The sequence below is a fragment of the Dipodomys ordii genome, unplaced genomic scaffold (assembly GCF_000151885.1).
Source record: "Dipodomys ordii isolate 6190 unplaced genomic scaffold, Dord_2.0 Scaffold11, whole genome shotgun sequence".
In the NCBI taxonomy this organism is placed as follows: Eukaryota; Metazoa; Chordata; class Mammalia; order Rodentia; family Heteromyidae; genus Dipodomys; species Dipodomys ordii.
The window spans coordinates 2241915-2254949 of record NW_012267227.1 but is presented as its reverse complement, the minus strand read 5'-3'; the positions used below and the strand labels follow the sequence as shown (position 1 = coordinate 2254949).

Below are 13035 nucleotides of genomic sequence, written 5' to 3'. Positions count from 1 at the left end.
CCTCAGCTCTTCAGCTCAAGGCTAGCGCTCTACCACTTGAGCCACAGCGCCACTTCCGGCTTTTTCTGCTTATGTGGTGCTGAGGAATCAAATCCATGGCTTCATGCATGCAAGGCAAGCACTCACTAAAGCCACATTCCCAGCCCCTCTCCTCCTCTTCTTGAACCACAGGACAGGGAGACGCTGGGGAAGGCCAGACAAACCAGAAGGGCTCCCTTACTGCCCAGGCTGGAGGGCCCTTAGGTCCTTGGGCAGGTCATGACCTTTGGGGCTCAGTTTGAAAGTGTGTAAAATGAGAAGGTTGGGCTACATGAGCTCCTAAGTTTGCCCAGACCCCTACCTGCAGGCTGGGGTGATCTATCAGCCCATCTCAGGCAGGGAATTGAAGGATTCTTTTGTTGCAGCTCAAGGGAAAAAGGCTACATACAGCATGCTTTCCTCTCATGGTGGTCTACCCCTCCTCTTCATTTTAGGGGGTCTGGTCTCCATCTGCCCACCCCAAGTCCCCAAGGGCCTCTTGATCGCTGTCCCCCCCCTCCTCACATTCCAGTGGCCTTGGGGCAGCAGCCAGACCAGAAAGTCCAGTTCCTGTCCATTATCACCGCCAGCATCTCCTTGCAACCCAACACCAGCATTCCAGAGAGTGGCCCAGGGCTGCCCACCACCCACCCATGGTCAGTGTCAGTGTCCAGCTCTGAGACAGACCCTAGCCAGGGGCCAGGTTCTCAGATTCCTCTCCTTTCAGTGACCGCCTGCCTCCTGCTGTGTGTGAGGGTAGGGGCAGGGGGGGGGCTGCAAAAGAGACCCTTCTTTTAAGATACTCTTTGAACCCCATCTTTTTGCTCTCTGCAGCAGAATTCTGAGCCCAGCAGGTGAGAGAAGAGTCCAGAAGATTCAAAAGAAAGGCAGGATGAAGCACAGAGCAATGAAAGCAGGGAGAGGAGCTGGGGAGGAAGAAGGTGGGCAGGGCCAAGCAGGAGAAACTGGGGTCTGGCTCTATCTGAAACAAACACAATGCCCGGTGCTGGTGGCTCACGCCTGTAATCCTAACTACTAAGGAGGCTGAGATCTAAGGATCCCAGTTTGAAGCTTGACCTGGTAGTGAAATTCAAAACACTCTTAATTCCGGGCTGGGAAGGTGGCTCAGTGGTAGAGCCCTTGCCTTGCATGCCTGAGGCCCTGGGTTCGATCCCCCAGCACCACATAAGCAAAAAGGAAAAAGCCGGAAGTGGCGCTGTGGCTCAAGTGGTAGAGTGCTAGCCTTGAGCTGAAGAGCTGAGGGACAGCGCCCAGGCCCAGAGTTCAGGCCCCATGACCGGACCCAAAAAAAAACAAAAAAACCCACAATTAAGCTGAAGGCGATTTTTTTTTAATATGTCTGTGTACCAGCACTGGGGCTTGAACTCGGGGCTTGAACTCTTGTTTTTGCTGTCCTTGATACTCTATCACTTGAGCTTCAGGTTTATTTCTGGCTTTGGCCTGGTTCACTGGAGCTTAGACTCTCACAATCTTTTCTTCCCTAGGCTGGCTTTGAATTGTGATTCTCAGATCTCAGCCTCCTGAGTAGTTTAAAATTATAGACACCAGTATCCAGCTATGAAGAGATTTTTTTAATGGAAATATAGTAAGTGAGATGTATGAGTAAAAAAATAACAGTTACTAAACCATGTTTGAGGATGGCAGAAAAAGATCTGGAAATATTGTACACCACTATGTTTCTGTTTTCTAAGATCTTATTTAGGTCTGGTTGTGAAATTAGACCCCAAATCCCATTCAACCAATTAGAAATTTGACATTATAAAGAGTAGCTAGAGTTGGGCACTGGTGGCTCATGTCTATAATCCTAGCTACTCAAGGAGGCTGAGATCTGAGGATCATGGTTCAAAGCCAGCCTGGGCAGAAAAGCTTATGAGACTCTTAACTCTAGTACACTACCAAAAAGCTGGAAATTGCGCTGTGGCTCAAGTGGTAGAATGCTAATCTTGAGCAAAATCTGCTCAGGGACAGTGCTCAGGCCCTCAGTTCAAGCCTCAGGACTGGCTCAACAACACAAAGAATGAGGAGGAGGAAGAGGAAGAGAATGAGGAGGAGGAAGAAGAAGAGGAAGAGGAGGAGGAGGAAGAAGAGGAAAAAGAGAAAGAAGAAAGGAAGGAAAGAAAGGAGGAGCAACTAGACCATCATATCACTTTACCATGGGATAGGTTCCATTTTGAGCCACAGCTCCACTTCTGGTTTGGGGGTGGTTAATTGGAGATAGGAATCTCACAGCCTTTTTTTTTTTTTTTGCCAGTCCTGGGCTTGAACTCAGGTCCTGGGCACTGTCCCTGAGCTTCTTTTGCTCAAGGCTAGCACTCTACCACTTGAGCCACAGTGCCACTTCCAGCTATTTCTGTATATGTGGTACGGAGGAATCGAACTCAGGGCTTCATGCATGCAAGGCAAGCACTCTACCACTAAGCCACATTCCCAGCCTTCTCACAGACTTTTCTATCCGGGCTGGCTTTGAACCGCAATCCTCAAATCTCAGCCTTCTGAGTAACTGGGACTACAAGTGTGAGCCACTAGTGCGCGGCTGGGAGCAGCCTTTATAAGGAGGTCACATACACCAGAATTTGGAACCTCCAAAATCCAAGAGCTTTAAGGTAGAAGCAGGGCAGGAACTAGGAGCAGCTGTGTGCTGGCTGTCTCTCAGAAAGTATGGCTCTGTGCGCATGCTCCCAAGAAGTCACGGTCCCCTCATTCCAGAGATCCCACCCATTCTAGAACCTCAGTCCTTAGTAGACACAGCCTCCCCCTTCCCAGCCCGGCTGCTTTGTTTCCAAGCAGGCTGCTCCCAACCCATTGTTCAGTGGGGCCAGGAGGGCAGGGGACCCACCACAGACCCTCAGGTTGGGGTGAAGAAGGATCATCTGTCTCCCAGCCTTTAGGCAGGCAGAGACGAGGGGGGAGGGGAAGCACTGAACTCCTAAGGTCTTAGGCCGCTGGACCCTAGGGGCTGTGGCTATGGCCCCAGCCAGGGGACAGGACAAGGACAATCAGTAGCTACTGCTCCTCCAGGCTGATTATGGCTCCCCCCCTCCCTTACACACACACACACACCTCCCCTCCTCCTGCCTGGACCCCTGGAGAGAAGGAGCCTTCTGAGTCTTGCCAGATCCTCTCCTGCGATTTGTTCTGAATTTTCAAACAAAGAGTAATTATGACAGATGTGGAGCAATCAGCATCATTATGCAGGGAAACAAGAATGGGGAGGGGGAGCAGGGGGACCCTAGCGGGGGAGGGGAACCTCTACTTCCAATAGCCCCAGCCACCTCCCAACTTCTTTTACTTGAGCTAAGTGAGCTGTGCCCACAGGTAGAAAGGACTAGAACTTGCTCTGCCAGGGCCATCTGTAATGATGGGGGAGGGGAAGACAGTGCCCCCCTACCTCACCTGCCCAGAATCAGATGCCACCTAGACCAGGGTTCGAAGCTATTCTCCATTCCCCACCATCCTCTATCCATCCATCCTACCCTACCCCCGAGGATCTGTTCTCAAGGGATTTCTTTTTAACCCCTTCTGAAAATAGTACAGTGAACACTGGATCAGCTCAGGCAGGTTTGGGTTTAAATCTCTCTTTCCTCAGGGTTCCTGTGGCTCACACCTGTAACCCCAGCTACTCAGGAGAGGCTGAGTTCTGAAGAACAAGGTTCAAAGCCAGCCCAGGGCAGGAATGGCCCTTGGAGATTCTGATGTCCAATGAAGCATCAAAAAGCCAGAAGCAGAGCTGTGGCTCAAGTAGTAGAGCACCAGCCTCGAGAAAAAGAAAGAAAGAAAAGCTAAGAGACAGAGCCCAGGACCTGAGTTCAAATCCTAGTCCTAGCATTCACACACAAAAAGAAAACCAGGAAAGCCTCTTCTTCTTCTTCTTCTTTTCTTCTTCTTCTTTTCTTCTTCTTCTCCTTCTTCTCCTCCTCCTCCTCCTTCTTCTCCTTCTTCTTCTTCTTTTTTGCTAGTTGTGGGGTCTGAACTCTGGGCCTGGGCGCTGTCCCTCAGCTCTTCAGCTCAAGGCTAGCGCTCTACCACTTGAGCCACAGCGCCACTTCCGGCTTTTTCTGCTTATGTGGTGCTGAGGAATCAAATCCATGGCTTCATGCATGCAAGGCAAGCACTCACTAAAGCCACATTCCCAGCCCCTCTCCTCCTCTTCTTGAACCACAGGACAGGGAGACGCTGGGGAAGGCCAGACAAACCAGAAGGGCTCCCTTACTGCCCAGGCTGGAGGGCCCTTAGGTCCTTGGGCAGGTCATGACCTTTGGGGCTCAGTTTGAAAGTGTGTAAAATGAGAAGGTTGGGCTACATGAGCTCCTAAGTTTGCCCAGACCCCTACCTGCAGGCTGGGGTGATCTATCAGCCCATCTCAGGCAGGGAATTGAAGGATTCTTTTGTTGCAGCTCAAGGGAAAAAGGCTACATACAGCATGCTTTCCTCTCATGGTGGTCTACCCCTCCTCTTCATTTTAGGGGGTCTGGTCTCCATCTGCCCACCCCAAGTCCCCAAGGGCCTCTTGATCGCTGTCCCCCCCCTCCTCACATTCCAGTGGCCTTGGGGCAGCAGCCAGACCAGAAAGTCCAGTTCCTGTCCATTATCACCGCCAGCATCTCCTTGCAACCCAACACCAGCATTCCAGAGAGTGGCCCAGGGCTGCCCACCACCCACCCATGGTCAGTGTCAGTGTCCAGCTCTGAGACAGACCCTAGCCAGGGGCCAGGTTCTCAGATTCCTCTCCTTTCAGTGACCGCCTGCCTCCTGCTGTGTGTGAGGGTAGGGGCAGGGGGGGGGCTGCAAAAGAGACCCTTCTTTTAAGATACTCTTTGAACCCCATCTTTTTGCTCTCTGCAGCAGAATTCTGAGCCCAGCAGGTGAGAGAAGAGTCCAGAAGATTCAAAAGAAAGGCAGGATGAAGCACAGAGCAATGAAAGCAGGGAGAGGAGCTGGGGAGGAAGAAGGTGGGCAGGGCCAAGCAGGAGAAACTGGGGTCTGGCTCTATCTGAAACAAACACAATGCCCGGTGCTGGTGGCTCACGCCTGTAATCCTAACTACTAAGGAGGCTGAGATCTAAGGATCCCAGTTTGAAGCTTGACCTGGTAGTGAAATTCAAAACACTCTTAATTCCGGGCTGGGAAGGTGGCTCAGTGGTAGAGCCCTTGCCTTGCATGCCTGAGGCCCTGGGTTCGATCCCCCAGCACCACATAAGCAAAAAGAAAAAAGCTGGAAGTGGCACTGTAGCTCAAGTGGTAGAGCGCTAGCCACGAGCTGAAGAGCTGAGGGACAGCGCCCAGGCCCAGAGTTCAGGCCCCACGACTGGACCAAAAAAAAAAAAAAAGACTCTTAATTCCAATTAACCACCAAAAAGCTGGAGGTGAAGGTGTGGCTCAAGTGGTAGAGCACCAGCCTTGAGCAAAAAAGTCTATAAAGCTCTGAGTTCAAGCCCCAGAACACACACTCTCTGTCTCTGTCTGTGTGTGTTTCTCTCTCTCTCTCTCTCTCTCTCACACACACACACACACACACACACACAGATCTCTGCGTTCCTTGCTTGTGACAAGGCTCCGGCCAGAGAAACTTGGAGTGCCATTTTGAGTGGAATCATCCAGTCCAGTCTTTAAACAAAGACAACACTGGTCTGTCTGGTTTTCCATTCTGGGCATCCATCTATCCCAGTCTATTTTTTTGTTGTTTTGAACTCAAGGCCTGGGCACTATCCTTTAGGATTTTGGGGGTTTTGTTGTAGTTGTTTGGTGCAGGTTTTTTGTTTTGTTTTGTTTTGTTTGCTTAAAACTGGCATTCTCCCACTTGAACCACAGCTCTACTTCTGGCTTTTGGGTGGTTAACTGGAGGTAAGAATCTCACGGACTTTCCTGCCAGGGCAAGCTTCGAACCTCCATCCTCAGATCTTAGCCTCTTGAGTAGCTAATATGACAGGCGTGAGCCACTAAAGTCCAGCTTTCAGTCTATTTTGATTAAGGCATTAGAGAACAGCCTTCCAACTACTGTGCAAATCTCTCTCTCTCTCTCTCTCTCACACACACACACACACACACACACACACACACACACACACACACTTCAGCCCTTGGGGACTCTGAAGAGGCAAAGGGAAAGGCAATACAAGAAGGCCAGGAGTGAAAAAGTCCTTTCTCCCTGGGGGTGGGGAGGGGGCAGAGGGTTAAGGGGGGGAAGGGGGGGCCCTGTTTCATTTGCAGGCTGCAAATGCCTCTTCTATTCACCGGCCCACATTCCCAGCCCAGGCGCCTGGCCACTGACAATGCGGGGACAGGAACAGAGAAGATTTGCACATTGTGTTTAAGGGGCCAGCTGGCTGCCTGGGACAGTGCAGCCAAGGTGTGGGAACCAGAAACTCTCCCCGTCCACACTCAAATCCTGCGGGCGGGGTGAGGGGGAGCCTGGGGCTCAGAAAGTGGGGCCTCCTCCTCCACAGTCAGGGTCCAAATGGGCTACAGCCTCTGTCTAAGCAGAGAGGAAAGGCCAAGGCAAGGAGTCAAGATCCAGGTGCAGAGGGGACTGAGCCCAGCTGGTGAGGGAGAGCGAGCCTAGGTCCTCTAGAGATGAATCATCACCCCAGGATCCTGCCCATCCTCCCTGCCCCCAGTTCTGGTCCTTTGAGCCATCAATTCTGAGATGGAGGAGAGAAAGATCAAAACAAGGAGCCCAGAGGCGCTGGTGGCTCACACCTGTAATCCTAGCTACTCGGGAGGCTGAGATGTGAGGATCGTGGTTTGAAGGCAGCCCTGTTATGAGAGCCCATGAGATTCTTATTGCCAATGAACCACCAGAAAACTGGAAGTGGCGCTGTGGCTCCAGTGGTAGAGCGCTCGCCTTGAGCTGAAGAGCTGAGGGACAGGGCGTGGGGGAGAGATCTGTGAAAGGTCTAAGCTGCAGCTCACCCTGACACCTCACAAGGATCGCATTGAAGTCTATTGAGATACAAAGAGAGCCCCTCTGGTCTAGAGATCACACGCCCAACAGACAGGGCCTGAGATCTGGATGTACACATGTGTCTTCCGGCTGGAGTGTATTGGGTAAATTGTGCGTCTACCAGCCAATGGGGCTGAGCAGACCTCTCCCTCATTGACTCCTGGGGGACAGGCAGAAGCTGTGGGAGGGGGGGCGCTAGAAGCCCCTCACCCCTTTTTGGAAAGCCACCTTCCCACATCACACGCCACATCTGTAATGCCAGCAGGCAAAAATGGGCAGGGAGTGATTTCCCCAAGGAAGAAAGGCAGGCAGCCAATCAGGCTGGAAGCTTTCTAGGGACACCAGCCAATGGAGTGAGAGAATGGAATCCAGCCACGTGGTTGCTTGGCATCCAAGCATGTCCCCAGGGGGCCACAGCCTGGCAGGGGGGGGGGAAGGCCACCTCAGACTGCCAGTGCTTAGAGGCAAAGCCTTCAGCTCTCTCCAGAAACCCAGAGAACAAGCCAGGCCCACCCTCCACACAGCTGAATTCCTCACACTGCTAGAGCGGAAGGAAAGCAAACAGATTGCAGGTATTATCATTTATAGAAAACCAGGCACTCAGCCGGGCGCTGGTGGCTCACGCCTGTAATCCTAGCTACTCAGGAGGCTGAGATCTGAGGATCGAGGGTTCAAAGCCAGCCCGGGCAGGAAAGACCATGAGACTCCTATCTCCAATAAATCACCAGAAAACCAGAAGTGGTGCTGTGGCTCAAGTGGTAGAGCGCTCACCTTGAGCTGAAGAGCTGAGGGACAGCGCCCAGGCCCAGAGTTCAAGCCCCACGACCGACAAAAAAAAAAAAAAAGAAAGAAAAAATGTTTCCCATGAGTTCTTCTCCATACCCCACCCCTTCTTAAGCTCCTGAAGATTTACCCACTAGGATCCTAGGTTGGCTAGCTTCTTTTTTGGTTTTCTGTACTGATCCTGGGGCTTGAACTCAGAGTCTACGTACTCTCTCTTAGCCTTTTTCAGTCATTACTCTACCACGTAAGCCACAGCTCTACTTCCTGCTTTTCGGTGGGTAAATGGAGGTAAGAGTCTCAAGGACTTTCCTGCCCAAGCTGGCCTTGAACTGCGATCCTCAGATCTCAGCCTCCTGAGTAGCTGGGATTACAGGCATGAGCCACCCACCGGTGCCTGGCTTGACTAGCTGCTAGTACTCAGCACTGGAGCAGGCCATGAAGGCTAGGAAGCATCAGTCTGGGAAGGCTCAAGTCCTGCTCTGGTCCCCAGCCTCTGTCCACGAGTCTCTTCCTCACACTCAGCCATCTGCTGCGAGGCTGCACCAGGCTCCCCTGCAGTGCCAGGAAGGGAGGGTCAGGACAAGGGTGTCTGAGCCAGAAGGGATTCCATCTCCAAGTCCAGGGCTGCTTCCCAGCGAGCTCCATATGGGGGCCTGGGTCAGCCTTCCTCAGAACAAAGAGACATCTTCAGCCCAGCAAGAGGGCCCCTGCTTCCAACAATTCATCACTCACCAGCCCTTCAGAGCAATGGGACGGGTACGAATGCCCTCAGAGCCAGGAAGAAACTTGTCGGCTTGCAAGGAGAGAGGCAGCGTGCCATGGGAGTGCAGTGGGGTGGGGTGGGGTTCAGGCTACCGATGCTGAAGCCATGGCTTCTCTGCTTCCCAGAATGTCAGGGAAAGCCAGGCACTGGTGACTCACGCCTGTAATCCTGGCTACTCAGGAGGCTGAGATCTGAGCATCAAGGTTCAAAGCCAGCTGGGGCAGGAAAGTCCCATGAGGCTCTTATCTCCAATAATCCACCAGAAAACCAAAAGCGGTGCTGTGGCTCAAGTGGTAGAGCGCCAGCCTTAAGCACAAAGAGGCTCAGGGACAGTGCCCAGGCCCTGAGTTCAAGTCCCATGACCAACCAATACACACACACACACACACACACACACAAGCCAAAGCATCTTTGATAGGGACAGATCACTCTCTGAAGTCGAGAGATATGGGAGGGAGAATATTTTCACTTGACAACATCTGTGTCCTTTCTCAAGAGCGGAGATTGTCCCCCCACAAACCCCACAGCTTCTCAGCTTGCCGTTTTCCTTATAACGCACAGATAAGTTGGGTTTACTTATCACTCTCAGTGTGTACAAGTTAAATAACAGGATTTTCAAGCACAGCCACCTTTTAAATCAACACAACTGTGGGCGATCTATCAGCAACAGCAAAGCACAGTGGTAAGGCCAAAATATTGCCTGGCCTTTTCTCTCCCAGTCTAAAAAAAAAGCACATTTGTGCCAGGAACTGGTGATTCACACCTATGATCTGAACTATGAAGAAGGCTGAAATCTGAGGATCACAGTTCAAAGCCAGCCCAGGCAAGCAAGTCTATGAGGAGTCTAATCTCCAATGAACCACCAAAAAGTCGGAAGTAGAGCTGTGGCTCAAGTGGTAGAGTGCTAACCTTGTGCAAAAAAAAAAGCTTGGAGACAGTGCCCAGGCCCTGAGTTCAACTCTAGAACAAGTTCAAAAAGAAAAAAGAAATGCAGAGGGTTGAAATAACCCTCTAAAAGTCTCTGAAATGGGTTGGGCACTATAATTCTAGCTATTCAGGAAGCTAAGATCTGAGGATCATAGTTCAAAGCCAGCCCGGGAGGAAAGTTTGTGAGACTTATCTCCAATTAACCACCAGAAAACCAGAAGTGATGCTGTGGCTCAAAGTTATGGAGCGCAAGCTTCAATCGTAAAAAGCTTGGGGAGAAGGGCTTAGTGGTAGAGTGCTAGGCCTAGAAGAAGCTCAGGGACAGTGCCCAGGCCAGGAGTTCAGCCTGTGAACTAAGAATGAGTCAATTATGTCTCTGGCACTGGGAATGCCCACAGTTTAATAGGCAGGTAGAAACAGGAAACAGCACAAGTGTGTTTGACTACATTCTTGTCCATTCATATTCTACCAATCCATGAAATGTGCACATGATCTAATTCTACCATCTAAGGTCGCCACTGTGCACCTAAAGCTGCTGATACAAAGGGAAAACAAGGAATGTCTACTTACTTGCAGCCTGGATTCGAGCCTTCCGGCTGACCACCAGCCCAAAGCGGTTCTGTGCCACACATTCATAGTCGCCCTCGTCTGAAGGGCTAGCTCCCCGCTCCAGCCGGAAGTGATGGATCAGCAAGGACCCATTGGCCAGCAGGGTGGTGTGGGAGTTGTCTGGCAACTCAGCCCCATTCTTTCTCCAAGTGACTCTCACTGGAGGGGTTCCTTCCACTTTACAGCCCAGCACTATGGGCTGCCCAGGGACCCCAACATCATCGCTAGGTTCCACAGTAAACGCCAGTTCAGCAGCGCGGCCCAGACCTGCATCAAGGGAGGAGAGGTTTATTGGGGGGGGTGTGCATAGTCGAGATGGGGTTCCTCAGGCAGAGACTATAAGTTTAAGACTTCAAGTCGCCACACTCCATCTCCAGGTTTCTGAGATATGAATAAGAATCCTCAGCCAGGCCGGTGCGGGTGGCTCACGCCTATAATCCTAGCTACCTACTGAGATCTGAGGATCACTATTCAAAGCTAAGACTGGACAGGCTGGATGGAGCTATGGTTCAAGTGGTAGAGCACCAGGGTCAGCTCTCAGACTCTGAGTTCACTCCCTAGTACTAGTGCACCTGTGTGTGCATGCACACACACACACACACACACACACGTAAAGAAAGATGACTATCCTTTGCACCGTTCTCTGTTTCACAGATAAGGAAATTGAGTTCCAGAGGTGTTTGGGGACTTTTCCAGGGTCTTAGTTGCAACGCCAAAAGAATCAAAAGCAGCCGGGCGCTGGTGGCTCACGCCTGTAATCCTAGCTACTCAGGAGGCTGAGATCTGAGGATCGCAGTTCAAAGCCAGCCTGGGCAGGAGAGACCGTGAGACTCCTATCTCCAATAAACCACCAGAAAACCGGAAGTGGCGCTGTAGCTCAAGTGGTAGAGTGCTAGCCTTGAGCTGAAGAGCTGAGGGACAGCGCCCAGGCCCAGAGTTCAAGCCCCACGACCGACAAAAAAAAAAAAAGAATCAAAAGCAAGGTTCATTCCAACACAGCGGCTGGTCTGTGGCAACCCAGGGTATGGCTTTAATCCAGACTTCCCCACATAGACCACACGTAGACTCACACCTGTAATCCTAGCTACTCTGGAGGCTTAGATAGGAAGATTCCAACTCAAGTCCAGCCGGCAAAGAAATGTGTGAGATTCTTCAACTAACCACCAAAAGGCCGGAAGTGGCACGGTGACTCAAGTGGTAGAGCTCCAGTCACGAGTGAAAAAGCTTAGAGCCAAATTGGGCGCTGGTAGCTCATGCCTGTAATCCTAGCTACTCAGGGGGCTGAGATCTGAGGATCGCCGGTCAAAGCCAGCCTGGACAAGAAAGTCTGTGAGACTCTTTAGCTCCAATAAACCACCAGAAAACCAGAAGTGATGCTATGGCTCAAATGGTAAGAGCGCTAGCCTTGAACTGAAGAGCTGAGGGACAGCGCCCCGGCCCAGAGTTCAAGACCCACAACTGACCAAAAACTAAAAGCTTAGAGACAGAGAGTTCAGACTCTGAGTTCAGGCACACAAATAGAAACTTTAAGGAAGAAAAATAAAGATTGTGGCCTAGTGTTGTTTGACAACAAACTGGAAGGCACTAGGAAGCCGCAAGTCCTAAAGAAATATAGTAATGAAGCATGCTTTGGGCTGGCAAACCCACCAGAGATCTGCTTTGATGCCTGGTGGGGAACACAGGTTGTGGGTCTAGTATTCCAGGGTACAGGCTAGGCTGTGGGGTTGCTCCTAACCCCATGCTCTGGGTGTTGGTCCTTTGGCCTTTGTTACAGAGAGCAAACCCCAGCTGAGAGTTTCCAAAGCTCAGCGGGAAAGGGTCCTAGAACTTTTTCTTGCAGCCAACCTCAGGGCTGTAGCAGAAGAGAAATGAGCTGGAAGATGAGAGGGGGTGGGGGGAGTAGGCTGGTCTGGGAATCAGAAAGGAGGAGCAAGCTCTCCATGCCCAGGCATCATGCCAAGTCACCAACTTCTCCGGCAAGCAACTTACCAGACCAGTTACCACTTCACTCCAGGAAGAAAAAGTGCCTGGCATAAAAGAGCAACTTCAGCACCGCCCCCGTCCCCCCGCACATTTCCAGGGAACTAGCGATCCTGCCATTCGCTGTCCATGTTGGAGGACATAGATGGGGAGATAGAAGGCGAGGGGGGGGCGCAGGGCTCCCGCATCCATCCTCTTCTCATCCAAACTCCGAGAAAACACTTAGCACCTTCCACATTTCCTGAGCCCCCCCCCCAAATCACCCCAGTAAAACCATGGGGAGGAGGGGGAGTAAAGTTTCTCCTCGTTATATGTTTTGCTTCTTGGAAGAGGACAGGAGAGCTCACAACCCCAACCCCGGGTGGGGTGGGAATGGGTGTGTTTGTGGGGCGTCTGCTGAGAACTTGGGGCGCGAGTGGGAAGGGAGTAGATCGGTTCCCCTCTCCCCGCAATGTGGGCCTATTGCGCCCACCGAGGTGGTGGTGGTGGAGCCGGAGCTCCAGGCAGGTGCAGCGGGACCGGTCCAGGAGCGCAGGCTGGGTCCCCAGGGCGCGCTCCGGGCAGGGCGGGGCCGCGGGCATCCCCGGGGCGCCCGGGGCTCCCCAGCTCCGGGGTTTCTCCGTCTCTCCCCACTCGCCGATCTTCCTCCTCCTCCATCTCCTCCTGCTCCTCTTCTTCCTCGGCAGGCATCGCCCTCCGCACCCCTTTTGGACCAGCCCCACCTCCGAGCCCCGACGCGCCCTCTCCGCTTGGGCTGCGCACCCCCATCCCCAGTCCCCGGTGCAGTCGGGTCTTCCCCCGCACCTCGGCCTCCCCGATCGCCAGTGCCAGCCCCGGGTCTCCCGGCTCCGGGCTCCCGCGTCCGACAGGTCCTGATCCCCGAGTCCCCCCCTCCACCCGCGATCGCCGCCGGGGGGATCCCGGTCCTCGGTACCCCCCCAAACCCCACCCGGGGCTGCAGCGCGCCCGGCTCACCCTGGCTTGGCGCGGGCAG

At 52.6% G+C, this 13035-nt stretch overlaps 1 protein-coding gene across 1 annotated transcript in view; it reads right to left on the bottom strand.

The window, feature by feature from the left end:
* The window catches only part of Igdcc3 (immunoglobulin superfamily, DCC subclass, member 3), a 46429-nt gene that overhangs the window by 30864 nt on the left and 2530 nt on the right, over positions 1 to 13035 (bottom strand). Inside the window, exons 3-5 of the mRNA XM_013009913.1 lie at positions 13017 to 13035; positions 10023 to 10328; positions 8495 to 8555 (exon numbers count right to left, since the gene is read on the bottom strand). The exon at positions 13017 to 13035 is cut by the window's right edge and continues 1 nt beyond it. Coding sequence (XP_012865367.1) covers positions 8495 to 8555; positions 10023 to 10328; positions 13017 to 13035 — 386 coding nt within the window. The remainder of the gene's footprint in view (positions 1 to 8494; positions 8556 to 10022; positions 10329 to 13016) is intronic.